Below are 19093 nucleotides of genomic sequence, written 5' to 3'. Positions count from 1 at the left end.
TTTTCTGTTTGTTCCATCAGTTTGCTTTATTCCCACTTGTTATTGATTAATCATGACTGTCATGTATTCAGATTTTTTTCCTTGCTCTTTGTTTTTAGGAAGAGAAGAAGCTAGACGGTACAGACCCCATTTACAAAAGAAGGCGGAAGTTCTATTTGGAGGAGGTTTGTTAGCATATAATTTGCAAGTGCATAGTTGATCATTTTGCAGGTTTTTTTATGCAGTAAGTTTTGTCTGTCTCTCTTTAGGCCACTAACTTGGCCAGTAATGGCTCCACAGTACGAGACAGGCCGGATCCAAAGGAAAATAAAGTGCGCTCTATGGCTACGCAGTTGTTGGCCAAGTTTGAAAATAAACCAAACTACACCATCCGCAAAACACAGGTAGAAACTATACACCAATATGTCTCGCAATCGTATGTAGATTTTATTTTATTTCCTGAGTACTAAGTACTGTATGCACTACATTTATCTAAACAACAGGTCAGAAATGGTAAAATCGCCACAGAATTTGTCTTTTTATTTCATGGATTATAAATATGATTTAAATTTCCCCAGTTATGAGCTCGATTCAGACAGTGGATTGTGGTTTTAATCTGACAAAACTTTCCTTTTTGCTAGTGCTTCAAAATCTTCTCGTCTGATTTTGCTGCTGGTATTTAATCTACTCATATGTTTCTGTTTCTGTTCTTTTTACTAACCCTCTGCAAAATCACAGTCAGACTTGGAGGAGTCCTCATTCCTCCGTACTCTCGACCTCACTGACGGTCTGCCCGTTAAACTCAGACCTCCGGTCCCACCCAAACCTTCTCCTGTGACACAGGTAGTCCAGAACTGCACAAATTAGACAAACCAAATGCATCTGAAAAAAGTGTTTAAAACCTATAAAATTACAGCACGTCCAATATATGTACTTCATGTAGTGGATTTTAGTAACAAATGCCACTATTGTATAAGGCTCTAGCCGAATTCTTCCAAAATAGAAGTTTTTGGGGATCTTTAAAAGGCCATACTTGTGGTTTTGCTTTCTTTGGGTCTGACTGACACAGTCCCTAATTTTACTCCATAAACCAGCTAAATGCCTTCATGCTTGACTGCAATCACATATTGCACACGCACCCTCAGTGAAGCTGGCACAAAACTGAAATCTCAAAATTTAAAATACACAATTAGACATCTATTTGTTACTTAAATAAAGTAAACCATGCTTACTTTGCAGTTAGCTTTAAATTCAAGCTTTATTTAATTTTCACATTTGATATTCATTTATTCAGAATTTCACATTATATGAATATAAGATCCACGCCTGTATTACAGATAGTCACTGAACAGGCTCAGGATGAAGCAGTTTGTGGACAAACAAGAACTCTTTGATAGAAAAACTTAAAATTGAATCACTTGAACATTTTTTGGAATTTCACATACATTTACTTACATTCCAAGATGGCTGCTTATTATGTTTGCGAATAGTCGTAGCCAATGAGATTAAAAAAAACCATTGTGTCCTATTCAGCCACTGCTGAAGTCAAAGCATTGCATTCATTAGCTGAGCTGTTGGAAAACCAGCAAAAAGCAAAAGTCAGCAATGTCATAAATTCTTTCGTTCACATTGAGTCTTCGGTTGCTGACTTGCAGTCTCAGATGTCAGGCTGGTTTTCCAATTCTTGACCATCCCCCAAATAAATCTTCTTTAAAAACAGGTTCTTCTTACACATGCATGACCATGAGATGCTTACATAACTCTGGGAAAACATAAAGCAAACAGGCCCATATTGATATATTACCTATGCGGGCTGATTTTCATACTGTGCTAGCATGACTAATGTCTGCCAAGGGGGCAGGAAATCAATGTGAAAACTTGTGCTGTGCTTTAAAATGGCTGATTATTTTTAGTTAATGGGTTGAAATTATCCGTATGGCTTTTTACAGTATCTGATCTCTGAGTGGATGCACAAAAAAACAAAGGATTCGTTGTTTGTTTGCTTAGTGACGAGTTATAAGAGCTCACATGTTCATTGTCCCTTTCAGTTTGAAGTCAGTATCAGAAAAACAGCACAACAGTTAGTCCGCCTGCCTCCAAAGACTCTGCCCAAACCCCAGCCCCAGCTTCAGCCCCCACATCCATTTTCTGTAGTGAAGCTCAGACATGTCGATCTAGCGCATGCTGAGACGAAGCCTCAGCTGGAGGGTGCAGAGCCCCCTGTTTCTCCTCCCTCCTGCCAGTCAGCAGTCCATTTCATGACAAGAGTCCTCCATCGTCTCAAGGAGGTGGACGAACACATCTCTGAGGTGAACAGTGCCTCTTCTTTTATTTCTGTAACTCCTGTTTTATGTCTGTTTTTTCATTCTGTCCTCTTTCTAAATCACTGTGATTGTTGCGTTTCCCAAAAAGGAGTGAATGTTGATTATATATCATGTTCTGATTATACATTTAGGCTTGTGTAATATGCAGTCTGATGGTGAAGTCAGCCCCTTTATTATCCAGCCTGACAAAAATTTGCAAGAGTAGTCTTACAGACCTGGCACAAACTGAAACAGACACACTGATTATTCGCAAATCTGCAGTAACAAGCTGCAAATGGGTTTCCGCTAAGCGCTATACAAATACAGACCATTTACCATTTCCTGCACCGACTCCATTCTGCATTACAAAAGTATCAGTGACATATCAATCCAATATCAAGTAATTTAATGTAGAAATTAAAGTGCAAAGGAATATTTTAGTTTTGAATGCACTTTCCTTTAAGTACGGGAAGAAAAATAATGCATGTGCTTATTAAAGATAACTTTGAGCTATTTCAGGTGGTGGCAGAAAGAAATAATAGACTGGTAAATTATTATAATCTGAGTGAAGTGTCCTTTTTTTGTAGATGTTGCTTAGTTTTAGATTAGGAGCACTTTTCTCCTTTGCTAACTTAGCTTATCTATATTTAGCGTTGTTGGAAGTTTTTGGCCTTTAATTTAGTCTTTTTTGAAATCCATATTTTTTAGAGCTATCAGACTGTTGCTAACTAGCTATCAAATTATTACCACTCTCAAATCTGTCCATGACTGGAGTCAGAAGATCGCTAACTTAGCTTAGCATAAACAGTGAGCGCAGGGGTAGAAACATGCAACTCAGTTTGTTTTTTTGTTGGACTGCCAACAGACACAATCTCTCAGATTTATTTCTTTAGCAAGAGTCAGGAAGATATTAGAACTTACAGCTGTTTTGTGGGAGGTTTTTGTTCCCACTGTTGCAAAGTGCTTGCTCATAGAGGAGTTGCTTGATTGTTGGGATTTTTTCCAATAATGTGAGATTCTCCAGCCGACTGATGTGAATTGGTGCGATATAAATAAATAAACAGGATATGAATTCACGAGATGTTTCTTCCTCATTCCACTGTTTATGCTAAGCTAAGCTAACTTCTGGCTCCAGCTCTAGACTGACATGAATGGTCCACTGACGCTCCTCTGATTTTGAGATTGTAAAAACAATGGCGCTATTTCAACACATAAACTCTGACTAATGTCAAGAGAATCAGCCACAGAAACTGTGTGACGTTTTCCTTATTTACATGTTGATTGGTTTAAGTGTCGCCTCTTGTTCAGACATTATACAGACTTTATATGATGGAACTGACTGATTAGAGACTGTTTAATGTCCAATCTGACTGCTTTGGACATGTGTATTTTCAAATATAGGTCAGCCGCTATGTGAAAATGATCCTTTAAGCTGCTGGCTTCAGATATTTTACCCACACCTGTGTTATTAATGTTGAGATAAATTACATCATTATTTTAATCTAATCTGAAAATGAGTAATTGTCCTTTTCATTCATGACTTTGGCTGAACTCATATACTAGTCTCTCATTTCTCTGCCAGGACTGTGTGACTATCCCGGTTTTCTGTTCCCGTACAGTTTGAGTAATTACATCAACTCAGGTGTGAAATTAAAATAATAGGGCGGCTTTTCAAACAGCGACGTCTTTGTTCTCCTCTTGACAATAGACACTTAGCTGTCGAATCCTGCTTCTCATTGAGAAGACGATAGAAAGGTCTGTGATCACTTATGTGCGCAGTGCTTATTAAGCATTTATTAGTCTGCCTAATTTTGCCTGCGCACACAAAAAGGGTTGTTGGATGAACTGATGACTTTTCTTTTGCCATCCTGCAGAAAAAAGCTCAGACACAACAGGTTAGAGAGTTTCATGCAAAGAGTATAAAGGAAAAAGCCGTCCACCTTAGCGGGTTGTTCTCAGGAAACAGCTCTGATGTACTTAAGGTGATTATCTCCAGCTTGATGTGTGATCCCACACTATCCTCTGTGTCTCGGTGCTCCCTCACGGTGTCCTCATTTGCATGTGTTTTAGGACACAGTTGTGGTATGTTTGCAGTGCTCTCCATCGTTCATTAGTTTTCTAGTGTGTTTATTCTTTGTTTCAATAGAAAAAAAAGAAGTACTTTAACCTCAGATTTCTATTATTGTCATGTGCTTTGCATGAGAGCTTTGCTTGAACTGCTGTTTCTGCCCTTTGCTTTTAATTACTGGCAGTCCTCAGAGGACAGAAGTGTGTACTCTTGTGGTTTCACTCTTAGGGTTTCTCTGCTCCACCCTTCCCCAAAAAGCTGTCTCCAACTTAAAAAGCCCATTTCAACCCCCCAAAATATCCAGTTTATGTGTTTTACTCCTGGCCTGTAGTGTTAATATAGTGTGCACCATTTATAGTCGGAAGTTGGAAGTCCAGTTTAGAAAGTCAGAACAGCCCCAACTTTACAATCCAAATTAGCATAAGGGAACGTAAACAACGGAAAAGCTAAAATTGGTCATCTGCACAGTCACTGTTGTGTGTTGACGCTACCTTTTCCGACTTTTCTACTGAAAGGTACACAGCGTGGAAGTGGCATCGCTTCCAACTCTGATCTCGAAGCAAATGGAACGCAGAATTAATCCATTTACGTATTTCATTGTAGCTTGGGAAGAAACATTACTGCTGGAGGTGGAAAAGGAGCGCTGCAGGCCAGAGAGAAAAATATGTAAATTGGATGCCGTTAACAGCCAGATATTATAGCAAGAGTTACACTAGTAGAGTATAAAGGAACAACTCCTGGTAGGTAATTATAATCAAGTATTTGTGTTTACAACCAGTGAGTACACATGAGTAAGTAAGTACATAAGGGCAGGATCATTGAAAAGGAAGCTGAGACTCAGCCTCAGTGTGTCAGTTATAGTGACAGATCTAAAATTCACTTGTATGATTTTGCTGTTTTCCCAGGGCGGCTCAGTACGAAGGGCGTTTCCCCCATCAGGTGACAAGTGTCACTGGTGTCAGAAGCGTGTTTATATGGTGGAGAGGATCTGCACCGAGGGGCTTTACTTCCACAGGGAGTGTTTCCGCTGTTCGACCTGCAGCTCTGTTCTTCGACAGGGAGCGCATGCTTTCCACTCTGAAGAGGGTATGCTTCTCCAAATGGCGTAGCCACATATTACCTACATGGCACAAAATCACTGAAATGGCTCATCTTGACCTTCACTTTGATCTTACAGGGAAACTCTACTGCAAACTGCATTTTGATCAGCGGAACAATGGGACAAGCATACGGAGGACTTTCTCTCTACCCTCAGTGAGACCTGTGCGTATTTATCCACCTTCCTCTGACAATGATGGATGCAAGGTGTCTAACTTCTCCTCCCATCACCTCCTCTCTCTTAGAATCGTGATAGCATTCAGGAGCAGCGTCCTGCTGATGAAGATATCACCCCCTCCAGCAGTCCGGCAGACCTGCAGAGTGAACCCGCAGCAGGTACCTTCAGCTCGTTCATGACGAAACAGCTGAGCTGGCCTCTGAGTGTGACTCGTGCTGTGTGCAACGCCCCCCGGTATCTGTCCCAGCGCGCGTGTCATGCAGCACGGGCCTTTGCCGGCCACCTGAGAGACAACGCACAGGACTACACGTTGCTGTATGAGCTACTGAGCATGAGCTTGCCACTGCTGTTTGTTTTACAAGAAGTACTGCTGCAGATGTACACAGAGGCTGTGCCTGATGGGCCGAGCTCTTTAGAGCCTTTACTGCTTTGGCTGCAGGAACATATCAGGCAGAGGATAATCTAGACTTTCAGCTGCAAAAATTTAACCCTCAACATTAAACCAGAGGCCGAGGAGTTCATTAGTTGCAGCGTCCTCAACCTGTTATCATTTTGTACATGTGCACAAGCACCTTCCTGATGTTTACTTACTTTTTATGATGACACTGTAGGTAGATGTGTGGGTGTGCACTAGCCAAAGAAGACACACTGTAGGCTACTTATGCAAAAAATTGTTGGTTTACTTTCAGCAGTTTACTTTGGGGCAGTTTGTCAAGCAAAGAAAACTGCACCAAATAATTTTGCAGTGGGTTTGATGAGTGAACTGTTATAATATATTGGACACATAGGTTAAAGAGTAAATAGGCAAGTAAATCAAACAAGCCATGATCAGAACATTGGAGCCTTTTAGGCTAACTTTTTACAAACTGCCTCGTGAAACTGGCCCTGCAGTTAACTGGGATTATGACTGACTAACTTGATGCACTTTTAACTTTGAGAACTGCCATATCAATGTAGCAGCAGACGTTTGTCACATTTGACAAAAGCCTGTTCTCATATTAACAGTGACTGCAAGGCAGGCTTTCATTTGACTATGCATATGTACTAAAGACATTTTAATATGTATGCAGGCATGTCTTTTAACAGTCATGAAAGCAGTTTTTTTTATTATCATTTTATAAAACAAACTCTCTGTTTACTCTCAACAACTATTTTTTTTTTTTCTTGGATAACACCAAAGGATATTTGACACTATGGACTGTCCTAAATACTTTTAGGTATTTAGTTCAACTTTGCTGCCATCTGCTGTTCACTCAGAACGAAATATATAGAAATGTGGTAAAATTATAGCCGCAATTAAATTTAAAATAACCGAACAGGTTAATATTTGGTCTAACTGAGGAAAAACAGGAAACACAGGCTCAGCAGCACAGGGTGGCTCCACCGGAACGGAGAGATTTTCCGTTTTGCTGTAGACAATAGAAGCGGTGAGCATGCTGTGATGCGTTTGAATGTGCTTGCCGCTCTTGCTGTAATCTGAAAGCACGATGTTGGACAATCAACTGTAAACCTCTCTGACTAGAAGCCACATAGTTGCTTCCTATTTAGACAATCTATTGATGCTCATGAAGCACTTTAGAGTAATTTTTAAGGATTTCAAAATCGTCTGGCATTATTGTAAGCGTTTGATGACACTATGTTTGTGTTTTGTTCTCTGCTGCCTTATAGTTTGTGTTAAATTACAGAATTGTGCGATCTTATTTTCCGTGCTGTGTAGGTGGAAAACATGTTTTGTTTTGTTTTTTAATACCAAAGAACAAGCAAACTAACTTGACTTGCTTCTGTTTAGCAAGTTGACAGTCGAGCAAACTGTAACGTGCACAACAGTGCCAGCATTAACTCTGAATGTCAGTATTGTGCATCGTTTTCATAAACATTTTCTATCTTTGTGCACTGAGCTGTGTTTATTTGCCTTCATGTTGTCATTTTTTTTTTTATCAGTTCGTGCTTCTCTTTTCCTCTCATTCAGCGGACGCCTTTTATGAAGCCTGTGAGACAATCGGGTGCTTAGGAGAAATGACTTTTTAAAGGTGATCACCTGCATGGTTGCATCAATGTGAGCCTGTAGATGCTGATATCACATATCAGCGGTTTTAGTGCTGAAATAATATTTTCTTTGAAGTGACACTAAGTTTAAGCTAAGCTAAGGTCAGGAGGACTAATCAACAGTTTTGGGAATGAACTAGTACTAATTCAGCATGGTTTGAGACCTCTGCAAAGAAGCAAAGACAAAATAAGTTCATGTAACTTTTTTTTATTCCGATCTCACCACAAGGTCTTAGTTTTTTCTTCTTCTTCTCATGGATACCTTAGTTGTTCAAATAAACTACTGCTTTCAAGGTGAAGAGTAACATTTCCAACTCAAATTTAATCTAAACATGAGGGGAAAAGTGTTGCTTTTGTTGCTCCAGAATAGCTTCTGTACTTATTGAACCTTGAGGTGAGATTAAATGTTTCTAAAGTCAACATTTAACAGTGCACCCTTTTTTTTGGAATTATGTTTCATTGAGCTGATGTTGTATTTTAAAGGCGAGCTTCCATCAGCGTCTCCTTACAGGAGTTGGGGAGTGTGAAAAATATCCCTTCCAGCTCCAGTCCAGCAAGAGTTGTCACTTGAAAGAGTATCAATTAAATCAAAAGATGTATTTGATTTTTTTTTTAAAAATGTGAGTGTGGATTTAAAGAGAAGTACTCTGGGAAGATCTCTTCAGCCTGTTCTTCTCATCTCCGCTGGAGGTGGGCAGCTCAATGCTACGTTATCCACCACTTGCGCGACATACCTGAAGTGCAAGCAACACAAGCATCCAAACCGTGACCATTATTCCTCCTCTGTGGAAGAAAGGAAAAAGCAGAATGAGTCCACGAGAGCTACACCTAAAATTTGGCAGTGGCGGCCGGAAGGTGAGCCTTCAAAAACCTCCAGCTCCAGATGCCATCACATCAGACTGGTAATAAAGGCATTATTCTCGAAGCCTTTCCATGATGATCTGACAACAGGGGCAAAGAACTACGATCTGTTTTCAAACCAACATATTTAACGTTTGAGAGAAATGTTGTTCATTTAACTAATCATAATCATATCCCTTACTCCTAGTCCTACTGTGGTATAGGCACAGATAAGCAACTGACTTTCTAATCCACCGTGGTGGATGAGCCAGAGTCATGCATATTAGTCTCATCAGTAATTTTGGTTTGTGATGTTTAGTAAAGAATAATTTTTTTTAAATCCCTTTGAGGTCTACATCTTAAGTCTCAGGCAACAAACTAACAAATTTTCTCAATAAGTGATATCTTTCCCTTTACATGTCTCTTTGCTGGTCAGCCTCTAAAAGCTTGTTTTAGGATGATAATGATGGATGAGGCACATTTTCTTATTATTGTCAGTACACGGTAATGCCTGTTAAAGAGAGATTCTCTTGTTCAGTTCATGAGATTTAAAAGCAGACTTCTTTTCTTTGATTTATCAGTGCCGATATGACAAACACAAGACTATTCACTGAAAAAACGGCTGTTAAATTAGTGCTATTTTTCTTTCTTGTTCCCAGCTTTTTCATGCATGCATAAAACTGTACAAAGATCTCTTAGATATGTCTTAGTTTTTCTCTACTCAGAATCAGTTGAACTTGCAGACTATAAAGAACAGCCGGGCATGTGCAGATTTCTTTTTAAAAGTCTATTTTCTTTGAGTTGAAGAAGTCGCCACAGAAGAAGGGCATCACCTCATCCACTCATCACTAAAAAGGGACTTCAAGTTTTATTGCTGGGCAAGTCTATCAGTAATGGGTTTTGTCGTTGTTGTTTTTTTAAAATAATTTTTTAATAATTGTTTGATTTTGCATCACTGTTTCAGGTTCTATTGCAAAGTAAATACACAGTAGTGACTGCTAACTTTTGATATGATGCATGTTTTTCTACCTTGATGGTCACATACAGTCAGTATGGTGTACACTTTGTTTTGCTGGGAAACTTTGGGTCCCTTGACTCACATCAGCCACCTAAAATTTGTTGCACGCCAGTCAAATACGTAGTGCCTCCAAACTTCCCAAATACTAATCAGATGTGCTGCAGGATGCACAAGAGCAAGCAGGATCCAAAGAGGAGCCATTCTACAACCCACAGGACATGAATGTGCTACATCCTGGTGCCAGACATCCTGTATCCATGTCATAATGGGCCAGAGTGATTCTGACAGCATGACTTCCAATATCAGGCATTATCTTTTCAGTCCAACAAAAGAACATTAAACAAACTAAAAAATAAAGCAATTAAAGCTGCTATAAATATATATACATGGCAAAATTAAGTCTGACCTATTACACCGTTCCTTATTTTTTGTCATATAGATTCTGAGCACTCACACAATGCTCATATTAAACAAGTCCACCATTGCTTCTGTATTTGATATCATAAATATGTTTATTAACTCACCTCTGTCTGTGAGCACAGCAGCCTGCTGTTCACACCTTCTGTTTGCAATGGGCAGCCAAGATCCAGTGTAAAACACATATTTGAACTGTGAATCAGGTTTGCAAAGAACCACCGGTAGACATAATTCAAAGGAGGGTGCTGGAAATGAGCATAACATGTCACCTTTAAAGAAGCCTGTTGCATTTCAGTGAATATTCATGAAAATTCTCAGAGATGTAGAATTTTTGTACTAACCTCTGCCTTTCTTAAATAACTTGAATTAAATCTGGTTTTTGATGTACACAATAAACTCTGTCTCTTCATTAATCAATCTCGAAAGCAAAGTGCTCTCTCATGTCTCTGAAAACTGTAGGTCTCAGAGGTTAAGCTGCCATTGACTGCTCAGCGAAAAATGAAAAAAAGACGCTTGCAAAAAGTCCTTGGCTTTAAAAAGTGTATTCATCTTTTCAGATAAAGTCCGTGTCATTTAAAAAATACACAGCAGTGAAGCCAAAAAATGTTCACTTTAAAAAGAACAAGTGATGTATGCAATCTTAAAAACAGCTTTTCATAGATATGTTTGAAGCCCTGTGAAAAACTAAGTACTCCCCACGATTCAGTAGCTTGTAGAACCACCTTTAGCAGCAAAAACTTGAAGCAATCCTTTTCTGTATGATTTTATCAGTGGAGGAATTCAGGCTCACTCTTCTTTATAACGTAGCTTCAGTTCTATGAGATTTAAACACATTTATTCATACACAGCTCTCCCACCGCAGCATTTCAATCACATTGAGGTCTGGACTTTGGCTGGGTCATTGCAACACGCCCAGCCCTTCTGTTGTACATTTTCAGCTCTGCTCTGGATCATTTGACTCAGTTTTGGCATCTGTCAGACAGACAGCTCACATTTGACTCTAAAATACTTTGGTATACAGAGAAGTTCGTTGTCAACTGCAAGGTGTCCAGATCACGAGGCTACAAACAAACCCAGAACATTGAAAGTTGGTATGAGGTTGTGCTGATACGTTGTGTTTGGTGCAGTGCATCAAGGCCAAACATTTCCACTTTTGTCTTGTTTGTCCCACATTTTTCAGACTAATTGAGACCTGAGATGTAGCTCTTGGGTTTTTTGGGTTTTTTTTGCAGTTTCTCTCAGTTCTGAAATTGAACGTTGACCTTGCGTTGAATTCGCTAAGACGTCCACTCCTGGGAACATTGTGCCATTGTGCTTCACAGACATGTTGAATTCTCCAGACCAGCAAACTGCCAAAACATCTGCTTTTATACAGACGGTCACACTTACTGAGGATCAATTAATCAAGTGCATTTCGTTATCACTTAGCCTCTTTATTCCTATGGAAATAGTAAGGTCATACTCGCATCCTTTGAAAGCTTTCTTTTTACATATCACTATGTGGAATTTTATTCTTCTAAATGTTGCTTCACTAAAAGATAAAGGGCAAAGACTACGTTCACAACTACTTAGCAATTACTTAGGTATAAGCCACAACAGTAGATGGACACGAGCCATTACACAGGAACAGAAAAGTAATTTAGAGTAAATTGATTTTAGGACAGAGAAGGTCAGTGTGTTGTTGCACAGGAAAAAATGGGGAACTTTTGCTTTGTAGATGCTTCATTGACAGTCAGAGAATCTTTAATTTGATGGATACTGAACATTTGAGAGGCACCGTGACATTATCATTTATGAATAACTTTATAATAATAGTATTTAATCCCATTTTAAAGATGACATTTTTTTCCTTTGTATAAAACATGTTGAATTAACATACTTTTATTTGAATATTCATAGATTTTGTAAGCACTTTAAACCGCTGCTTTCAAAAACAGAGCTGAGCAATTCAGCATAGACAAAAAATAAGAGCTTTATGCGAGCTTGAATTTTAAAGAGTGAAAATGTTGTAAAGGAATGTGAAAATACTTCGATTGGAGCTCGCACTGAATGTTATTGGTCCACTGAATAGGTCTTATTATCAGTAATCAGCCCCATAGCTATGGGTCAGAATGGCCCACTGGAGTAATAAAGTGTGTTCAATGTGATTTTTTTTACACAAACACATTCAATTATACAGATTAGAAGAATCGCGATCTCTGGAATTTGCTATGATTTTGTGGTTTGCAGTCTGGTGGTTTGGTTTATATTAGTGAAAATTCAAGTTCTTTTGAATTTTGACTTCTTGTTATGACTTTATTATTTCTGTGATTTGTTTCTTTTTTTGTGTTATCGTTGGTTTCTATCTTGGCTTTATTATTCCCACCTCTTCAGTCCACGCAGTTCCTCTGGATCATGTATAAAGTCTTTCTTGTTTTTGTATTTAGTATTTGTCCTTCATTCATATTTATTTTGCTCCCCTGCTTTGCTCTGCGGTTTTCATGTGTTCCTTACATTTTTTTATGTTTATTTTTATATTTCACTGACTGTTTTGTATTTTTCTTTGGACGTTTTACTGCCATATAAATTAGGCCACTTTTTGATTCTTCCTGATTTGCCCAGGTCTACCTAGCAGGAACGTCTTACAGTTATATGTTGTTTTTCTCCCTCGTTGAAAATAAAAACATATCACACTTTAAAAAATGCCAACAAGATCATTGAAATGTCATAAAATTCTGTTTGCATGTCAGGTCAACTTTCATATTTAGACTTGAGATAAGGGAAGAAGATACACTTCTTGAAACTTGTTGGTTATTTTAGGTTTGACACACTTTTCTCATGTTTAAATTAAAAGTCTTTGCACATTTCATTTTAACAAAAATCTGAGGGCCATAGAAAAATGTTTATCTTGTGTTTCTGTGTGGAAATGTGATACAAAAAAAAAACAACTGTTTTTAATTCTAAAGCGAATTTTAAACAATGAAACAAATTAATTATGAAAAAAAGTGATTTCAAATGTCAAATGTAGGAGATAAATAATCAGATAGATCTCTCGGAAGTCTATTAGGCAATAAACACATTCAAATAAAGCAAAAACATTTAAAAAGTAAAAGAGTAAAATTATAATTTTGCTCATAAGGATCAGACTGAAAGACCTTAAAGGAGTTGAGTGCTGCTCAATAAGTGTGTGTCATTTCTGCTGCCCCCTAGCGGACAAAAAAATAAATACTGCAGCCATAAGTACTGTGAGCACAGAATACACACACACACACACACACACACACACACACACACACACACACTTTTAGCCACACAAAATACTTGAATACAGGACACGGACAATAACACAAGTACTAAGGTCACATAATAAGCTTCAGTGGGTTTTGTCATTAGCAGAAATATGTTCAGTATGTGATTACTTGCTGAAGCTCCAAGGGAGTTGTTTGAGAGAGCTCAATTTAATTATTTTTATGTGATTGTTATAACATCAAAAACAGCTCTGAGGAGTCAAGGTGTATTAACAACACATATTTACTAAATATTTCAATTAAATTTGAAAGAAACCTTTGATAAAATGTTTTTTAAAAAAAACCCTACGCTCAGACAAATGTCAGCCAAGATGTCCTCATAAAGGCACAGAACATTTTTTTCATGAAAAAAAAAAAATCAAATCAAATAGGCAGCTGGGGTGCAGCGCTCTGAAGAGTTGTTTTGTAAAACACAGTCCTGCAGAAGCAGACGTCCCCGCGTCGTTGTTGTGTGCGCATCTCTGAGGAGTGCAATCTGTTTACAAACCTCTTCGAACTTTTTCATTTTCTTTATTAAATTACATTTCCTTAAATGCATAAAGAGCCAAAAAGAAATGAAGTTATACACTAGCAATGATTAGCATTCAAGCAACAGAGCAATCAGAGCCTGAAATTGCACTGAAATTACAGAAGCTGTGAAAGTTGATGAAAAAAACACAGCAAAGCCGGGACGAGATGAATCTAAAAATATAATGCCATTATTTTAGCCCTTTCACGCAAATCATCCTTTTAAACAGTCAAACGCAATTCACCAGACGGAGGAGATGTACGCCAGGCAGCCAGAGTAAATAAACTATCTGAACATTTACATTTCCTCTGAGAAGAAAATCCACCTCTACAACACGAAGTGGAGCAAACAGCTGTCATTTTAGAAGATTTCCCCATACTTTCAACATTTTAATATAGTTATTGAGAAGGAATTCGAAGTAAAAAATTGAAAATTGATAAGAAGCTGCTGTCATCACAAAAAAAAAGGATTCAAACAGCTACAGTGCAACAAAAGAACTAAAACCTATGGCTTACATATTGTCATATGTAAGAAAACAGACTAATCCAATAAATTTGAAACCTCAGATAAGCAGCATCTTGGGTCCAGTCTGACTTTCCCACAGAAAATAACAGGACACTGAGAGATGCATTTAAGGCAGTGCTTGTTGTCTTAAGCGCGGCGATGCTGCCGTTCAAAGAGGCTCCTCTGTGTCTGTATCCTGCTTCTGCTTCAGCCAGTTTGATGAGACACATAAAAGCCAATAGGAAATGCCCTTTAGAAAAACATAATGTCTTAAATCACAATCACATGGCAGGACAAAGTCACATGGTATACACATATTACTGCTCAGTGAGTGGGAAACTTGCAATGTCCTATCTCGTATTGCTAGAAGAGTTTAAATAAAATTCAAAATCCAAACTCTGTTTTCAACCTCATCTATAATTTATAATCTACAGGCCAAAGCTGAGTTTATATAGGTGGTGCTGAGCCAGTCATCACAGACCAGAAACCAGGGTTGAACAGCTTTTGTATCAATTTTGAAAAAAGAAGCATTTCCCTAACTGGAGTTGGAGCGCTCCATTTAATAAACCTGGAATATAGGATTATTTTAAATTCATTTTTCCTACTTCATAGTCTGCAATTCTGAAATTCAGTTTCATCAAATTATGCAGAATAATTTACAGTTCATCAATAAACTGTAAGGAGGAAAACATAGTGAAAGGGTATTTGCCATTTGCCAAGCCTCAGAATATATAGAGCCAAATGCATCAAAACTTTACCTGCAAATTGTGAAATTAATTCATTTAATTACAGAACTACAAAGAAGCAGGAATGTTGGGGAATTAAAGGGAAAAATTCAATTAATTGGTGGTAAAAAAAAAAAATAGTTAAAAGAAAACTATGATGCACATAATTAATAATTTCTCTCTTTTTACATTTTTTAATTCACCCAATAATCTGCTTTGCAGCCAAGAACTGGACTTCCTTTTTTCTTTCTTTCTTTCTTTCTTTCTTTAAAATGTCTTCGCATCAGTACAAATATTCCACAAATAAGCAGTGTACACTTTATTAACTTAATGTTTTAACAAAAACAAAAAGGTTGAGGCATATCCTTCAACAAATCTTATGGTGCCTCTTCCGAATTTAACTGGTGATCGAAGCATAACACAAACATCCAGGACTGCATTTTTAAAACAGCCTTCAGCAAAACAAAATCCTTCAAAAAATTTTTGCCTTTATTTGAACCAAAAAAAAATCCATCAACCTGCTCAAATTGAGCCTCTGCAGCTTGTCCTGTAATGCGAAATATGCAGCGGGATGTGACGTTTGCTTCAGTTTGTAGATAGATAGATAGATAGATAGATAGATAGATAGATAGATAGATAGATAGATAGATAGATAGAAATCAATTTAGTTGAAAATGTGACATTCCACAAACACAACAATTTACCAGTTTAGATGGTAAAAGTCTTTTGTCACATAAAACTACAATTTTCTTTCTGTACTAAATTAAAAAACACGCACAGCATTCTGGAAATTCCTTTAGACATTTATGAAAGTGCAGTATGCTGCACGGAAAATCCTCACACTTGATGTATACCATTTGCTCTCCACCACTTGAATGATTAAAAGAACACACAAAGCTTAGCTTTTCCTGTATGAATAAGATTTTTGTTTCCTTAATTATTCAAGGCAAATTTCAGTGTTAAAAGCAAATCAGATTAGCGCAATAGAGCAAGGAGGTGGTGGCTTGGTGCTGGACTATGTGGGGTTGGGCTGCATAAGTATGCCTCTTCCTCTACTGTGGAAGCAGAAGATGACCACATATCCATCAGCCCTGACACAAATTTTTAAATCTAGCTCTCCAAACCTCTCTGTTCACGTCTGGCCTTTCTGGCGGGCTGATCAAAATGCCATTATTTATTTAATCTCTCCTCTCTCTTCTGTGTTCCTGCATGGCTCATAAGTTGATGTACAATTCATCAAATGCAGTCGACTATGATGAAAAACATAAAAGAAGACCATTAGCTTTACTGATGTGTACAGTGTTAGAAGAACAGGTTTGTCCTCTGTTGAACTTTGAACTATACGCAACAATATAAACTCACAAGCAGAAACAAATTTTTTGTCCTGAACAGCTTTATGGAGAGATTGCTCTTCATTATTAAAAACACTAACTGTAAACCAGCAGCATGAACCTCAGCAGCTGGTTCAGCAGGTCCTCAGTGATAGCTGTCTGTCATTAGGTTTCTGTTTTGCATGACTTCATAGTCTTACAAAGAGAGACTTGTACAAATAGTTACATTTCTCCTTGACTTTAATTGAATAATCTTTTTAGCCACATAGCCACAAATGAATTCATTTATCACACAGAGTACCTTCACATGCCCTCTTTGTAGTGAGGGTGGTCTACTGACAACTCTATACACTTCTAGTTTGAGCTAAATAATTATAATTAATATTACTATCATCTTCGCCCTATGGCAGCTGTTACAGGAACATTGTTTGCAAGGGTTGCATCTGACTAAATAATGTCTCTTAGGTAGATGAGACCAAAATAATATACAGTTCCATAAATCAAACACAGCATATGAGCACAAACACTTCACAGCAGCTGTCAAGTATGGAGGTGGAGGGGTGATGATGTGGGCTTGTTTTGCAGTCCCTGAACCTGGGCACCTTTACTCTTCTTTAAAGACACACACACACACACACACACACACACACACATATATATATATATATATATATATATATATATATATATATATATATAAAACAATATGGTCCAAGATCCTTGGTGTTGCAAAGGGCCATGTTTATCTCTAGCTACAATGTTATAACTTATGTATGCTGTCTACTTGCAGCATGTTCTGTCACACTACCTCTGAATATGGGAGTGTGCTTTTGTTCTTAATATTTCAATGAGGCAGCACGGTGGAGCGGTTAGCACTGTTGCCTTACAGCAAGAAGGTCCTGAGTTTGAATTTGTGATCTGGCCAGGGCTTTCCTCTGTTTTTGTATAATCAAAAACAAAGACTTGCATTGGTTTAGGTTATGGCATTGGTGTGAATGTGAGTATAAAAGGTTGTCTTTCTCTCTATGTTAGCCTCACAGCGTCTATCCTCTCGTCCTACAGCTGGGATGGGCACCTGAATTGGATAAGCGGATAAAAATGGATGGAGAGTTCAATAAACCCTGGCATTTTTCTGTTTTAGTGTATCCTACTTTTAACCACCGAAGGGATATTTTTTGTGTGGCAGTTCTCCTTTAAATATCATTAGCATTTCATGTCATATGTGGACAGTAGACGACGAGAATAAATCATTTATTTGCAGGTGAAACTCCTGAGTTTGTAGCCAGAGTATGTTTAAGGTTGAGTCCATGATAAAATGCTACTCAAGGGTAGTTCCAGGTCACAGCATCATATCAGCTGCTCTTACTTTTGGTTGAAGACGCTAGTATAAATCGTGCCTTGGAGTTTCTTTCCAACCTTATCCTCTGACATTTAAGCTGGGATAGTAACAATACATTTCAATAGCCCATTGTTCTGAACCACTATCATCAAAAAAGCCCAGGTCCTAGATGCTGTGCTTTTTCACCAAAAAGCAGAAAATGATCACCCATAATCAGGCATTACACACCAAGATGTCTTGAACAGGAGCATTTCCAGCCATTAGATGTAATTACACTCCTGTATCTGCCTTTATATACCACAGTATTCATATCAAATAAGCCTCTCTCCACATACTAAGACCATAGTCCTGTCTGTCCTTTATGCGCTACAACAGCAGTTCTGGCAGCAGTTAAGAAAAACACCCTAAAAAAGACACGCTTGGTAACGCTGACACTGACCATGAGTAGTTTGTGTCTTTTAGGTTTGTGAACTTGTACGACGCGTTTGTTATTGATTTGTGCTAGGCCTCCAGAACGGGAGAATTTATAAAATCCTATTCTCCTGTGTTCTCTGCCACTATCAGACCTTTTAAATCACAGCACAGCTTTCAGTGTTTGGACATGCATATTTGTGTTTAGTATTTTTTGAAAATGCATCCATATTACTATTACGATTTTGTGTTGTTGTGCCTTTTAAAACAATTTTCCTACATTACAAACAAACAAGCATAATTTAAACATATATATATATATATATATATATATATATATATATATATATATATATATATATACACACATTTGGATAATTCTTTCAAACCCCAACATTTATTTATTCAATCATTTTTTTTGCCAGATGGCAGAAATTTAACAATGCACGAACTGATTGTTTTCGAGAGGCAGGACATAAAGCTTTGCTCTAAAAACATGCATCTGTGCGATATCACAAAATCCTCCGCCTCAGATACAATCTGAGTGCACATCTGGTCATAATCACATTTTAAACATTGGTTATGCAACAATCTGTCTTTAATGTCTGTGTCCTGCTGGCAGGACCTTTGAAATGAGCTGCCACAAAGATAAAGAGCTTTGTAGGCTACAAGCAGGTACTCACACTGTTTAATAGTGATAAAAACACCCAAACAGCTGTGCTGGCATATCCGAGTTGGAACTGCATTAGTGAGGATTTTGTGACAACTTAATTCCAACGAGTGACACATTTCGCTATCACTCTCCTTCACAATCTGTTAGGCCTCTGCATACTATGCACTTGTATGTATGTATGGTATGTTTGCATATGAGGGTGATTTAGATTCATGGCTTGTGTAGAAACAACTAAATGTTTCGCTCATAGAGCATTTCCAAAGCGATATGATTCTGCTATTGATGAATGTTTATGAAATCCTATCACAGCAGGTGCAGCAGCTGCAGTAAAAGCGAGTTAAATCTGCTGCTTTTACACCGTATGATCA

At 37.9% G+C, this 19093-nt stretch overlaps 1 protein-coding gene across 13 annotated transcripts in view; it reads left to right on the top strand.

Moving 5' to 3' along the window:
- Positions 1–8279, top strand: part of mical2a (microtubule associated monooxygenase, calponin and LIM domain containing 2a) — a 39326-nt gene extending 31047 nt beyond the window's left edge. For 5 of the 13 annotated variants that reach the window (XM_085141460.1, XM_085141608.1, XM_085141765.1 and 2 more), the window contains exons 15-22: positions 99–164; positions 249–383; positions 718–822; positions 2028–2288; positions 4157–4264; positions 5256–5436; positions 5528–5613; positions 5694–7517. In XM_085141460.1, coding sequence (XP_084997586.1) covers positions 99–164; positions 249–383; positions 718–822; positions 2028–2288; positions 4157–4264; positions 5256–5436; positions 5528–5613; positions 5694–6092 — 1341 coding nt within the window. In that variant the 3' untranslated portion in view covers positions 6093–7517. Of the gene's footprint in view, positions 1–98; positions 165–248; positions 384–717; positions 823–2027; positions 2289–4156; positions 4265–5255; positions 5437–5527; positions 5614–5693; positions 7518–7595 lie in introns of those variants that run through there. The other 8 variants (XM_085142056.1, XM_085142144.1, XM_085141837.1 and 5 more) reach the window with 8 other exon arrangements.
- The last annotated feature ends 10814 nt before the right edge of the window (positions 8280–19093 follow it).

Source organism: Neolamprologus multifasciatus, chromosome 1 (genome assembly GCF_963576455.1).
Source record: "Neolamprologus multifasciatus chromosome 1, fNeoMul1.2, whole genome shotgun sequence".
NCBI classification, from domain to species: Eukaryota; Metazoa; Chordata; class Actinopteri; order Cichliformes; family Cichlidae; genus Neolamprologus; species Neolamprologus multifasciatus.
This window is presented reverse-complemented; position numbering and strand designations above follow the sequence as displayed.